General features: G+C 40.4%; 1 protein-coding gene across 7 annotated transcripts in view; it reads left to right on the top strand.

The window, feature by feature from the left end:
• Positions 1 to 13585, top strand: part of MECOM (MDS1 and EVI1 complex locus) — a 486259-nt gene extending 472674 nt beyond the window's left edge. For all 7 annotated transcript variants that reach the window (XM_090051053.1, XM_090051049.1, XM_090051047.1 and 4 more), the window contains 5 exons: positions 1253 to 1422; positions 3805 to 3949; positions 9467 to 9703; positions 10673 to 10859; positions 11918 to 13585. In XM_090051053.1, coding sequence (XP_089907179.1) covers positions 1253 to 1422; positions 3805 to 3949; positions 9467 to 9703; positions 10673 to 10859; positions 11918 to 12052 — 874 coding nt within the window. In that variant the 3' untranslated portion in view covers positions 12053 to 13585. The remainder of the gene's footprint in view (positions 1 to 1252; positions 1423 to 3804; positions 3950 to 9466; positions 9704 to 10672; positions 10860 to 11917) is intronic.
• Positions 13586 to 13921: the final 336 nt, after the last annotated feature.

Here is a 13921-nt window from a genome sequence, read left to right as displayed (position 1 = left end):
ACTAAAGAGGTATCTTGAAGCATGTTTTGCTTGTCCACTACATAAAAGCCAGAAACAATTAGTGGCAAAGTGGACAATTTCTGCACTGAAAAAATTGACATCATTGCTAGTGTGAGAGAGGTGTTTTGAAGCAGAGGAGAAGATTGAACAACTGGAGTGATGAAGAGTGTTGGCTAGTTGCCAGCAAGAGAGTTTGGAATAGTTATAGTATGTCTTAGTAATGGCTTAAAGAGCAATACAGTAAAGGCTTTAGGGACTCCAAATCACTACAGAGTATGAAAATTGATGCCTCTGGTACCAGAGTGATAGACTAAACTACTCACATTGGCACAGTATTAAAGATTTGGATTGTTTATTGCTCAGTTTTGGAAGATAACCGAATTTCCTCTGGGATTAGCAATCAAGCAAGCTAATTCCCCAAGAAAAGATTTAATCACACAGTATAATTTTGAATAGAAAAAATGGCCTTTTTACCTTATTTGAACATTAGAAGGAATTTGTTTCATGTTTTTTTTCCCTCCTAAAACTGTTTAATTGTATTGTATTGGCAGCACATGAAACAACAGTTATTGCTCTACTGTTTTCAAACTACTCAGTTTTGCATGCAGTACTTCAAAAAATGGGAATCAATTACCCTAACTAATTTTATGCAATTAAATCTGAAATATGCTCCTTCTTAAATGCAGTACTTAAATTTTTAAGAGCCTAAGGTAGACTGAAATTGAAACATCAGCTGTGTGGATAACACCTAAATGATAACAGCCTAAACTTGCAGGTGTTCAAGTAAAACGCCTTCTTATTTTAGGGGAATTTTACCTGTATAAGGACAGCATAATTAATCGAATACTGAGAATGGTCATAAAAAGATGCTGAATGCCTCTAGGGCCTAAGTCTGTAAGGTGCTGAGCATCTTCTAGAGTCAGCAATGGAAGTTAAGGCTACTCAGCACGTCACTGAATTGCACCATTAGATCTGATTCAGTGGAGTTCTCCCAGCATAAAGTCACTTTAAGTCAGTTTTGTCATCAAATGCAGTTCCAGTGAGATTGAATCAATGCCTGCCATCAAATCTTTAAAAAGAAAAGAAATCAAACAGAAGGAAAGAAAGGAAAGAAAAGGTTTCAGAAGGAGAACATGTTAGAATTTGAAGTCTGAGGTTTGTTTTGGACAATTTTTGTGGATGCCTGTCACTTTATATTCTAATTATCTTTCCAGCTACTAATAAACCCTTTTTTCCCACACATTTTTTTTAGATGCAAATACTGTGACAGGTCCTTTAGCATATCTTCTAACCTGCAGAGGCACGTCCGTAACATCCACAATAAGGAGAAGCCATTCAAATGTCACTTATGTGACAGGTGCTTTGGTCAACAAACCAATCTAGACAGACATCTAAAAAAGCATGAGAATGGGAACATGTCTGGTATGTAATCTTTCTCCCTTTCCATTGCCCCCTAAATGTTTTCAGTGTTAACAGACAATAGCCTTCTGCTCATTTTCAAAGCTGCCTTTGTAAAGTATGCAACCTTTGTTCTAAGCTTTTGGGTGAAATTTTGGAAAATACCTGAGAGCACAAGGACATTGAAGTGACAGTGATATTCAAGGTGCTTTTGAAAATCCCAGCACAGATTTTTTTTCCTTCGTAGCTAATTACAGCTTTATGGTTTTTCTCAAGTCAACTTTGACATATTTGGACATGGGCATCTTCGCTCCACTTCCATGGTCGTACTGGTACCAATGAAAGCTTGGATTTTAGACTTTTCTGGGTGCATCTCCTAAAATGTTTTGAGTTTCAGCAGCCTGTTTGCTTTGTCTTTCCTTTGCCCCCCACCCCCTTCTTTACCCCAAAGTTACAAACTGAACTAGAATCCCCACCTAACCAAGGGCACCACACTGGAGGATTATATGGGTCACAAAGGGAGCCCTCTATGGCTGGATAGCAGGTACCTGCAGGGTTTTAAAAGTCCATGTTTGCATTCTTTTTAGTTCATCATCTGCCTAACTGAAATAATTGAGCACATGCAACAGATGCATCTAATAAATAATAATATTATATTGAATGCAGAGGTTGAGGTTTTTCTCCTGGATGTGCTTGATAGCTTGCAATGTGTTATCTTTGGGTGTGATATGAATATAGTTCTCTGTAATTATGTCAATGACACTGCATGCTTAAAACCAAGCTAGAGAAGTAGTAGGTAAAAATATGTCCTACTTATTTGGTGGAATACTTGGTTTAATGTCAGCATTTATTTTTTGAAAGTACTGATGGTACAGGGTGGCAGGAAAGAAAGACACTGAAATATTGAAAGACATTGCTGGTAAGGACAATTTATTAACGTAAGTCAGTGAAACAGCATCAAGCTTACAAGCAGGGATTGTGGTGACCATAAGGTCTGAATCCTACCAAAAGCCCATTATGCATGGCATTATGTTGAAATCTTGTGCAAAAAGTTGACCCTACCTCTAGTTTTAATCTGTGCTGAATAATCAGACAAATTAGCAAATCTTTCTTAGACCCCTGTTTCTAGCTATGTTTGGGATGGGCAGGTGTGTAATTACGGCGGCTGCCCCACTAAACTCAGGGTTTGGAAAGCACTTGATTAAACCCAACCAGTGCTGACCACCAGCAGTTTACTTAAAGATCTTGGGTCTCTCCATTATTCAGTCAGGTCATCATCAGGCTTCAATAAGCTGGTCACCACTAGTCATAATGGACATTTATAGATGTGCTCAGGGATGTGGGGGAGGAGCCACAAGTGTCAGCGCCTGGACCACCACAAGTGTCAGTATCCCCATGCTGAAAAATGACGGCGGGGTGCTTTGACTAAACCTTGTCAAACCTTCATCATGCAGATGCAAATACACATGACGCTGGAGTCTGCTGGAGCACAGTAATTAGCAAGCTGCAGCAGACTTAATTAATTGCATCAAAGCAGCCTCTTTGCACATGTATAGGCGCTCAAGAAGTCTTGTCTTGGAAAAGATGGTGAAAATCAGCACTATTTTTCTGATGTTCAAAAGAAGGGACTTGGGAGTCAGGCCTGACTTTTTTTGGTCTACCTGTCACTGACTCACTATGTGCCACTGGGCAAGTCATTTAAGACTAGAAAAAGGCAAGAAAAAGGTACGTTGCCCTACAAAAAATATTTTAAAATGTTGTTTTGTATTCATCCATAACCAAGAAGGTTTTCCCAAAAAATGAGAGCTGTCTACCCCAGGATATATAGGTGAACAGTATGCTCACAATGGATGTAGGAGACCAAGTTCAAGTCTCTGTCTAAACTAGACAAAGTAGGAACTTGAACTTAGATCTCTTTCATTCCAGAAGACTGTCCTGGTCACCCAGTTATTAGGTATACTGGAGTGGAGTCTCTTGTTCTCTCCTGGACCTTGGAATCCTTAAAAAAAACCTTAAACTGATACAATCTTATGAAAAATTTGCTTTACAATATTTTCCACTATCTTAACACAAATTGCTGGCCACCTCTACTTACAAACCAGTGCTTTTCTTATTGGAGTTAATAGGAATTTTGCAATAGACTTCAATGGAAACAAGGATTTCTCTATATTTCAGCTGATCATACTGTAAAACGGAAATGATATCTAGACATAATATACGTTTGGAAGCACTTTAACTTGATGACCAAAAAGTGATAGATGCACAAACCTACAAAGTATTATGGTTATTGTTACAAAAATCTTTCTTAGGATTTTGTATTGGAAACCATCTTAATCATGATGATCATTAATTTTTCAGTTGAAATAACTCCTCAAAAACTGATACTTTATTTTGCCTTCTTTAAAGGTACTGCAACATCCTCACCTCACTCAGAACTCGAAAGCACAGGGGCAATTCTAGATGACAAAGAGGATTCTTACTTCACAGAAATTCGGAATTTCATTGGGAACAGCAACCACAGTAACCAATCCCCTAGGAATTCAGAAGAGAGGTAAGATTCAACTATTCTGACTTCTCAAGGGGACACCATCCCTTTCCCAGTTGACTTTCTAAATACTGATACACACTGGGTGTGTCTACACACACGTGCATTAGATCCAGGAGTAGTTTACACACAAGTAGACTACTCATGAATAAATGCTTCTGGGCAGGTGTCTACAGGTGTAGGGAAATGGGAGCAGATTTGCTGTTAATGGCAGCAAACTGGTCTTGTTTCCTGGGGCCTTAAAATAGGCCCCTGCCACCACCAGGGGGAGCTTTAAGCTTCCCCTGGGTGCTAGCCGAGCACCAGGCCAGGAGACAGCTGTCTTCTGGCCAGGGCTGGGACGCTGCTCCTTGCACCCCAGGGTGGGGGGTAAGGTGGTGCTGCTTGCTGTCAGAGCAGGGACAATATCTCCCTGCCCCAGCAGCAGGGAGTACCCAGCCCTGGCTCCCTGATCAGGGTAGAGAATTTGGGAAGAGCTTCAGGGAAGGTGCAGGGGGCTGGGACCTGACCCCCTTCTACAGCTATTTCCAAGACCCGTGCCTTGATTGCCTGATTGGGGCATGGGGCTGGGACCTGCCCCTGACTGGAACAGGTCCCAGCCCCTGTTCTGCAATTATGGGGTGGGAGCCAAAGAGTTTGTTCCCTGCTCAGCTCCATGATTGCAGAGCTACATGGGGAACAGGCTCCCCAGTCCCTGCCAACAGGGAGCTCCCAGTGCCAGCTCTGTGGTCATGGGGCCAGTGCTGGGAGATAAGGATCTCCCAGCCCCCACTCCCCAATTGCTATCTCAGTGGGTGGGGGCTTGGAACTCCATACTGCCAGGGCAGGGGGACATAGTCCCCACCAGGGCACCAGTGACAGAGCTTGCCCCAGCAGCAGGCGGCTCCCATGGGTGGGGAGCAATGGTCCACCTCCTGGTTGCTGGCTGACCAGGAGCAGATTTGCTCCTGGTCAGGTGTCTACATGAATGCTACTGCACAGTTAGTAATCGCAAATAAATTTGCTACTTGCATTTGCAGGTAGCAAATTTATTCATGAGCATCAAGGTTTACTGTGCAGTAAGCACATGGATGTGTAGACACACATGCTTACTGCCTAGTAAACGTCACTACTGTACAGTAAAGCATCTCATGTAGACACACCCACTGTGAAAGAAAGCTGGTTGTGTTGAATAGGAAGTGATTTAGTAATCTGGCTGCAAAGCTACAACTACACAGTTTTGCAAAGTAGGTATGTTGATTTGATCCTTCATGTATAAACAAAATACTGGAGACAAAAGACTATGCTCTGAACAGAATCGAAAGCACTGGCTGATGGTAGATAGCAAAATGCAATGTATATCAGGCATTGAGACACATCTATAACCATCTTTTTAACAAGTGGTCCATCTTTTATTAGTGTTTCTGTATTTAAACCCCCTACACACCAATATGTAGATCTACTGAAGTCTAGTATAGCCTGTTTCCCATTTTAAATTTGTAGAAATCAATAGGTCTCAGCACCATTTACAATCACAAAGGAGAGAATTAGAGAGAGTGTTGTAATCTGAAAACGTAGGTATATTAACTAAACTAACTAAGAAACTTAGCAAAGTAAATCTAATTCAAACACAAGAACCTAACTAAGGGCACTAATACACATGATGAACCTCTGCTCCGACATGTGCTAATTAGCACACATTGGAGCAGACCTGATTAACTGAGTCTGCTGGAATATGTTAATTAGCACACTCCAGCAGCCTCCGCATCGTGTATTCAGCATTCCCACATTTAACAAGGGCACCTTAACTAAAGCTTGTCAAACGAGTTTTAGTTGAAGCATCCCCACCACCATTTTGAAGTGCAGGACATTGAATAAACGTGACATTGCGGGCACTTTAATTAGAGGGCTTTCAAAACAGCTTTAATTAAAGTGCTCCCCCCTTCACTCCAGAGTGCATACAGACATCCTAAATGGCTAACTTGGTACTAGGCAAAGTGCTATTGGCACAAAATTAGTGATTTCTCTGTCTGTATGAGAGGAATTGTTTCTGACAGGATATAGTTTAAACAGGATATTGTTTACATATGCGCATTTGAATTTTTGTTAACTAACAGATGAAATAGGATTTAAAGAATTTTCAGCTAAAATATAGCTAAGGTAAAGGTTTTGAGATCTTGTGCACTTTTGTTTCTAATATCTGTTACCTGGAGTATCTGTGTGCACCCTACTCAGAGCTATGAAGTAAGGTGAAGAGTACAACTTTGTTGATTTCTTTCAGTTAATTTGTATCATATTATCTACATTAGAAATTGTTTACTACCAGTGACAGTTTTCATCTCCTATTTAAATTTTTTACTTATCTTTATGCTGGAACCAAGTGGTAGACATAACACAAATGTTCCTGAAGGCAACTGAATAAATTATTATATGCATATTCAAATTTCATTCCATCTTGATTGGCAAAGAGGTTGTTTTTTTTTTTTTTTTGCACATCTGGTCTCAACATGTCGTTCAACAGGAAGTTAGTAAAGAGAAAAGGTTGATGGGTCATACAGTGTTTCCTTTCTAAATTTGGCACTTCAGACTACCTTTGATGGATATTTTATCCTTGGCAAATTACTACATTTGAAAGCATAATTAGAGAATCTGTTTTCTTAATCATATGGCTTTCGTTACTTTGGTTTTAGTCCATTTCCCTTTCTTTTCTAACAGTCTTGATCTAGCATAACTAGCAAGTTGGCAGCCTGATCCTTGATTAATAATTTCTTATGTCTGTCCAAAACATATTATCATCAAACGTAGATAAAAGATGATAAAGATATCCATTCTTTGACAATATTTGAATAATTACTCCCCCCCACCCTTTTTTAGTTAAGCTTTTTGAATTGGTGCCAGCTCAGCATTTTTGACATTGCATTGCAAATAGATCTGTTCCTAATTTTTTAATAGGCTGTCAAATCTGAGGGGCAATTGGCTGATGATAATTTACTGTAGAATATTGACCTGTGTGGACATGTTGGAGCCCTTTTTTATATGCCATGAAGGCCACTTTTTCAGGGTATGCATTGTCATAACTTTCCTAGCATAGTTTTAGATGATTTAGCTAACAGACGATTTTCTGGACAAAACTAGAAATAGATGAAATCTTACTTGTTTTAAAGAAGGGCAGAGTGATATGGTAACTTCTAGTGAACTACAGATTTCAGTTAGTTACTTTTCCAAAGGCAGGCAATTATTTTGGGCGAAGGGCCACTTACCAAGTTTTGGCAAGCTGTCAAGGGTCACATGGGTAGCCCCGCCCCTTGACAGGTACCCCACCCCCTGGTTGCCATCTTGTGACCAGCAGTCCCACCCCCTAACCCCTTACCTTTGCCACCAGAAGTCCCTCCCCTTGCCCCCAGAAGTACTCCTTTCAGCAAGGGGTTTTGCCATCTCAGAACCAGAAAAATACCAAACTATCTTCTAAAAAGTGATCATCTACAACATTCATTAATTTGATGTCAAAAAATATTTTTGTCCTGATTTACATGTGTTTGTGTAGTGTACACAGAGTTGACTGCATGATAGCTTAGAATGAAGTCTTATTCTTGTATATTGTGTGGGGGTGGGTATAGGTTTGTGGGGGCTGTGGGTGTGTGCGTATGTGGGGAGTGGATGGGTATGGGGAGGTGGCTGTGGTTTGCGTATGGCAGCGCGAGGGGAGGCGTAGATGCATGTATATGGAGGGGTGTGCGTGCGGGACTCACCATATGAACACACACACACTCTGCCCTTGTGCCTACACACACACACACACACACACACACATACACACACACTGCCTCTGTGCCTGCACACAGACACAGACACACTGCCCCGTGCCTGCAGACAGGCACATATTCTACCCCTGTGCCTGCCAAGACGCACGTGCACACACATACACACCCCACCAGTGTGGTCCCACGCTCCGTGGTCTGGGGATGCAGCCGGGATCCACAGCCACTTGGTGGTGGAGCATGGTGGGGGCAGGAAAGCAGGGAACTGGCTTGGGGTGAGCAGGACTGGGCTGCTTATGTCTGCAAGCCTGCTGAGGGCTCCCTCTGGGTCCTGCTGCCCCTGGCTCCATCCAGCTTTGACAGGGAGCCGGGGCAAATAAATATTAATTTACTAAATTTTTTCAGGGCTCCACAAGCTGGATAGAATGGCCTGGTGGGCTGGATCTGGCCTACAGGCCATTTTGCCCGCCCCTGTCCTAAGGGAATAAAGCTCTTACATTAAGAAACTAGGCAAATCAATATCCAGTGTGTTTTCATGTGTCATCTTTTAATGCTAAAATTCTTAGTATATTTTGTATTGTTCTCTACAATACCAGTCATATTCCCAAGCTAACTGTATGCAAGCAACAATGCTCCCATTTTTATAATTCTATTCCTGGAAGACTAAGGATCTTTAATATAACAGAAACAATCAAGAGTCCAATATGGCATAAACCACTGGGCTGGATGCTCAAATCAACATATTGCCATTGACTGCAGGGGAGCACTACTGATTTACATCAGTTGCATAGCTCCCCAGTAAATACCAATTAATATATTGCTATAGCAGTAATAGGCATCTTCTACTCCATTTAATAGGCATGCTGGCCACTCAGCAACTCCAGTTTCTCAGCATTATTTAGCATTGAGCTTCTGATCAAACAAGCTACAGCAGCAGAACAACCTATTACTCACCATGGATGCTGTCTGTACCTTTGGTAGAATGAGTTGTAAAAGGTATTCTTTAATAACCTATTGAAAACACAAGATGCCATAAGAATAGAATATTCAGACCTAAAGATTTTCAAAATACAAGTGTTCAAAACTGGTAGTGTTATAATGATTTTCTGCCTAGCTTAAAACATTGCATCAAATATGGAGAATTAAGGGGCCTTGTTTGATATCGCCGCTGCCCTTTCAATTCAGCCCCCAGCAACTGTTGGCACAAACCTGAAGTCATGGTTATTTGCACTCACAGGTGCACCCATTTGGATGTTTGTGGTGTAGACAGGTAGGGCTGTTTCTCAATGGATGGCAGATGACTTGACACAAAAGGACTTGCACAAGGAATTGTATGTGCATCTACTTCAGGATGCAAAACTGTGAACACAGTATCAGGCACAGTCCTAAGAGCACCTGTTCAAAGTCATCGGGTTACTATGCCTAGGCTAGGTGTAGGAGTACAAGCAAAAGGAATTAAGTCAGTGAAAAGTTTGGAAGAATATGCCTCGTAAGGCAGAGTAGGCCCTGATGTAGCCTTTTAAGGGTTGGGGTGGAATCCTTTATTACTTGGGCCACATCTTCCCATTGATTTTTAAGAAGGCTTCGTCACAAATATGGAGTTTATATTTGAATCTAAACAGTACAAATCACTAACAAGCACACTGGAAATGACAGTACTCCACTGGCAGGGGGAAAACACATGTTTTAATTCTTTTTTGGATCAGTCTTCTATGATTTTCTCGGTTTTTTTATTTCAAAAGGCCGGTGATTGATTGACCCACTGATTTTGATTTTTTTTTTTTAGAATGAATGGCAGCCACTTTAAGGATGAGAAAGCCATGGGGGCGAGTCAGAACTCCGACTTGTTGGATGATGAAGAGGCAGACGATGAAGTAATGATGGATGAAGAGGATGAAGAAAGTGATATTGCAGCGAAGGGAGGCAAAGAACCTGCTTCAAGTACCATACATGAAGGAACCCCCGAGGATGACTATGAGGAAACAAGTACTTTGGATATGAATTGCAAGACTTCCCCTGGCAGGTCGGTTCCTTCCTAGTATTTTAAATGGTACAATCAATTATGTAAGACAAAAACAAAAAACTGGGCAAGAATTTCAATGCCAAAACCCTGAGAGGCCGCAGGAAAACTCCTCTAAGCTAATCCTCTGCTCACAATATTTTGGCTGACACAAACCCTGTCCTCAGCTACTTCATGGACTCTGTTCTGTTTATGGGCAGACATAATTTGCACTGGACATTATGAGTAGCAGACACTATCACATCAGGGTACACATAGATATAAATACATGGAATATACCTGTGTTCCTGGCTCCTACTGCTCACGTGCTACAGATGGACTAGAATAGAGGCAATGGATTTCTGTATTGCAGTACTATAACTGCAGACTCTCCTGCATGCATTTGTTGTTAGCACTATCCAGAACTGAGCCCATGAAACACAGCTTGAACAAACAAAAATGACTGACATTTCTATATAAGAAGGAATTATTTCTATATTATTATTTCATAGCATAAGACATTTTCACATGGACATTAGGGTTTACATTGAAGTATTGTTTAGAGGCCCAGTAGAAATCAGGGCTCCAAGGAGTTAGGTGCCATACAAACAAAGAGTAAAAGAAAGTTTTGCCCCAAAGATCTTACAGTCTAAGTAGACAAAACAGGGGATGGTTGGGAACACAGAGGTAAAGATCTAGACCCTTGATTGATTTCAGTGGAAGTTAGGTACTGACATATTTGAAGATCCTGGTTAAACTGACTTGTCCACAGTAGCTGAGGAAAGGTAGGACTGGCATACAGGCCTATGAAATCCTCTCCGCTATCCTTTCTGCTGGACAGGTACTGCAGCTTTCATGAGTTTTGGTGAAATGAGTTTATGGTAGATTTAAGTGAATGAGAATTGTCTTTCAGTATTTTTACACTTGGGAAAGGAAGAGGCCTTTTACTGGAAATGTTATATACATGTTTATAATCTCTGTTGTGTTTTGTAGGTATAAAGACGATGAGTATAATAAGACTGGACTATCAGCTTTGGACCACATAAGGCACTTCACAGATAGCCTCAAAATGAGGAAAATGGAAGAAAACCAGTACAATGAAACTGAACTGGCAGCCTTTAATACTCCCCACCTGCCAGAGGACCTAAAGCAACCACTGTACAGGAAATCGAAGTCCCAGGTAATGTCCCAGGTTGTGCTCCAGAACAGGAGTGAGCTCGGAACATTCTGTCTCCCCACACCACGGTCTCTGGGGTATCTGGGAGCAGATCTTCAGGTGTTGTATTTCCGTGATGCTCCATTGACTTTGGAGGACAATGCTCCTTTATATATAACACCTGAGGTTCCCATGATATCTAGATGATGTCTAGAGATATCCATGATATCTAAAGATCTAAATTAGACCTATTACTGTGTAGTGTGCACCTGCATACTATATGCAGAAATTGCATCACAGATATGCTGCTTTTACATAAACCAACATGAGCTTATTAATGCTAACATGGGCTTTAAGACCCCTGAGAAAAGAACTTGGCCAAATGTATTATCACAGCTTAGCATCGCTCAAGAGGATTATTTCTCTTTCGCTTCTGTTTTGTTGGCTGAGGTAGCATCGTCTCCTAATGGCTTTGCTTACTAAGTCCATAACACCAAGCAGCAGTGCTTGGGTGGGCTGACATATCAGTCCCAGCTTTTAAGATTGGGATATAATAAAAAGGGAGTATAACTGCATTCCCATTTTCAAATTGCCCAGGTCATTATGCAATATGTATGCCTTCATAACAGACTGAAAGCAATGAAAGGTTCAAACAAAGTATAATATGCTGTAATATTCCGTAAATATATATTTATTCAGAAAATATATATTCCTAGCACCAGGTAAGTAGAATAATAATTTTTGTTGCTTATCTAGCACTTGAGAATTGATGCAACTAACTCTTGTGCATAGACTCTGAAGGAAAAGGTGATGTGATTGGTTAGATTAATTTTGAATACATTGAAAGCTGTGTGAGCCTTGGATGAAAAATGCAAAGAATTATTTCTGTTAGTGGGTGAAAAAGGTCCAAGGACATGTTGGAAGAGACCTTACCTAATAGATGTTGCGTAAATAAATTGAATACAAGACACCATCTAGGGCCTAGCTAGAAGCCTGGCTGCCTATGGAGGCCTTTGTTTGATTTCAAGTCGGTGGCTTGTGAAGAGTGTTTACCACCCTTTCTCTCTCTTGTCTTCATTCAGGCATATGCTATGATGCTCTCTCTCTCTGACAAGGACTCCATCCATTCTGCATCCCATAATTCTCCCAACGTGTGGCACAGTATGGCAAGAGCTGCCGCAGAAGCCAGCGCCATCCAATCCATTAGTCACGTATGACATTGTGAAAGCTAACCAAGAATGGGACCAAGTCCAAAACAGTAGCATGGCTCTTTCATATATGACTATTTAAAAGACTGCTGAGCAGAATGCCTTATAAATCTGTAGGGTCACTCATTTAAAGTCTGATGACCTTAAACTGAATAATTTTAAAAAGAAAGAAACTATTTATTCTCGATATTTTGTTTTGCACAGCAAAGGCAGCTGCTGACTTCTGGAGGATCAATGCGACTTAAACAAAAAGGTTTCAATGGATTATGTAAACCAGGGCCGGGAAAAAGTGTCTTCCAATTCACCCGGTTCAGGGGGTGGGGGCAAAAGGGTTAAGACTGCATTGATACACACATGGGCACTCCTTTAAAGTAGAAACTGAATCGTTTTTCTTTTTGTATAAGATAGTTTGACACAGGATTGGGAACAGTTGCTTTTATGTACAAATCCTCTTCATTAAAGCTTTATGCATTTTAACCCTTTGAAGAAAGAAAGTAGTTCTGTCAAATGCACACTATCCATCCTTAATGCAGAAACTGATAACAGGGAATATTTTGTCCTCTCCGTAATTCCTTTTGCCTTCTTAAGTGCATTGTAAAAAGGGAAAAAAAGAAAAAAAGAAGAAAAAAGATAGAAAAAAAAGAACTAAGAGAAACAGTAAATAAGAGGTTTGTGTATATTGTAAACTATGAATGTTCACCACTCCAAAAGCTTGCCATTCAGATATTTCTGTCAGAGAACATGTTCATCTACAGTACCACTAATTCAATGTTTGCCAAATCATTGTAATGACATTTTTAATTTTAGACAATCATGTCGCAATTTTGTGTTGTTTCTTTTTCTCCCCCCTCTGATTTCTTCTTTGTGTTGTGTGTACCATGTATTTATTTGTTGGCAAACAATTGTTTGTTGATTAAAATAGCACTGTTCCTATAATAAACAGCACTGCTCTAGTCCCCCACTACTTCTTCATGATGTAGGCACCCGTGTACTTCAAAACAAGTGAGATGAACTGATCTGTGTATATGGGAGTGCAAAACAGTGTTTGAAATTTCCTTACATTCCTCTTTTATTTTATTTTTTTCCTTTTAATGAAACTAAATAACTAATAGAGGTGACTTAGTTTTTTTGTAATACATTAAATTGATTCAATTGTATAAACAGTTATAATTTCTTCATGAAAGCATGATTCTTCTGATTAAAGCTGTACCCAATATTTTAAGCTGGTTGTCTGCGAGCTTGTGTGATGTTATGTTCATGTTAATCCTATTTGTAAGATGAAGTGTTCCAAACTTATGTTAAAAAAATAAATAAATAACAGACTGTATTCAGGTTTTTTTTTTTTTGTTTTCTTTTGGGGATTTTCTTTGCCCTTTAGCAAGGGACCAGATTTCTTTTCCTTTTGTTTATAATCTCATTTTAAAATAATTGGCAAGTTGAGGTACTTTCTTTAAATGCTTTGTACAATGTAACTGTTACGCATTTCAGTACATTACTATGGGAGGATCAACTAAAAAAAAAATAAAGGATTACCAAACTGAAGGGATCTTTTCCACTCCTTTTGTTTTTGTCTAGGTCGAGGCACTGTGTTTCATTTATTGGTGGTAATCTGCAGGGTTAGGAATGTGCTGTTCTCGGTGTTGATGGGCAATAATAATGCTACCAGTGGAACTTGGCATTTCACTAGCATCTTCCATCCAGTTATCTGAATGTGCTGCTAAACGAGTTAGGACCCGCTCCAAAGACTCTTGTTGATGTCAGCAGGCTAGAGCTCAGGCCTCCGTCTCAAAACACCCTCCCCCCCACCCCCTGCCCTGGCTAGGAGACAGCTTACAGGGAAACTGAAGCATATAGGGTTAAAGTCACTTGTAGACATTG

This window comes from Crocodylus siamensis, chromosome 6 (genome assembly GCF_052110815.1).
Source record: "Crocodylus siamensis isolate JL-2025a chromosome 6, ASM5211081v1, whole genome shotgun sequence".
Taxonomy (NCBI): domain Eukaryota; kingdom Metazoa; phylum Chordata; order Crocodylia; family Crocodylidae; genus Crocodylus; species Crocodylus siamensis.
Note: the sequence above shows the minus strand (reverse complement) of the source record. Positions and strands in the feature narration are given on the sequence as shown.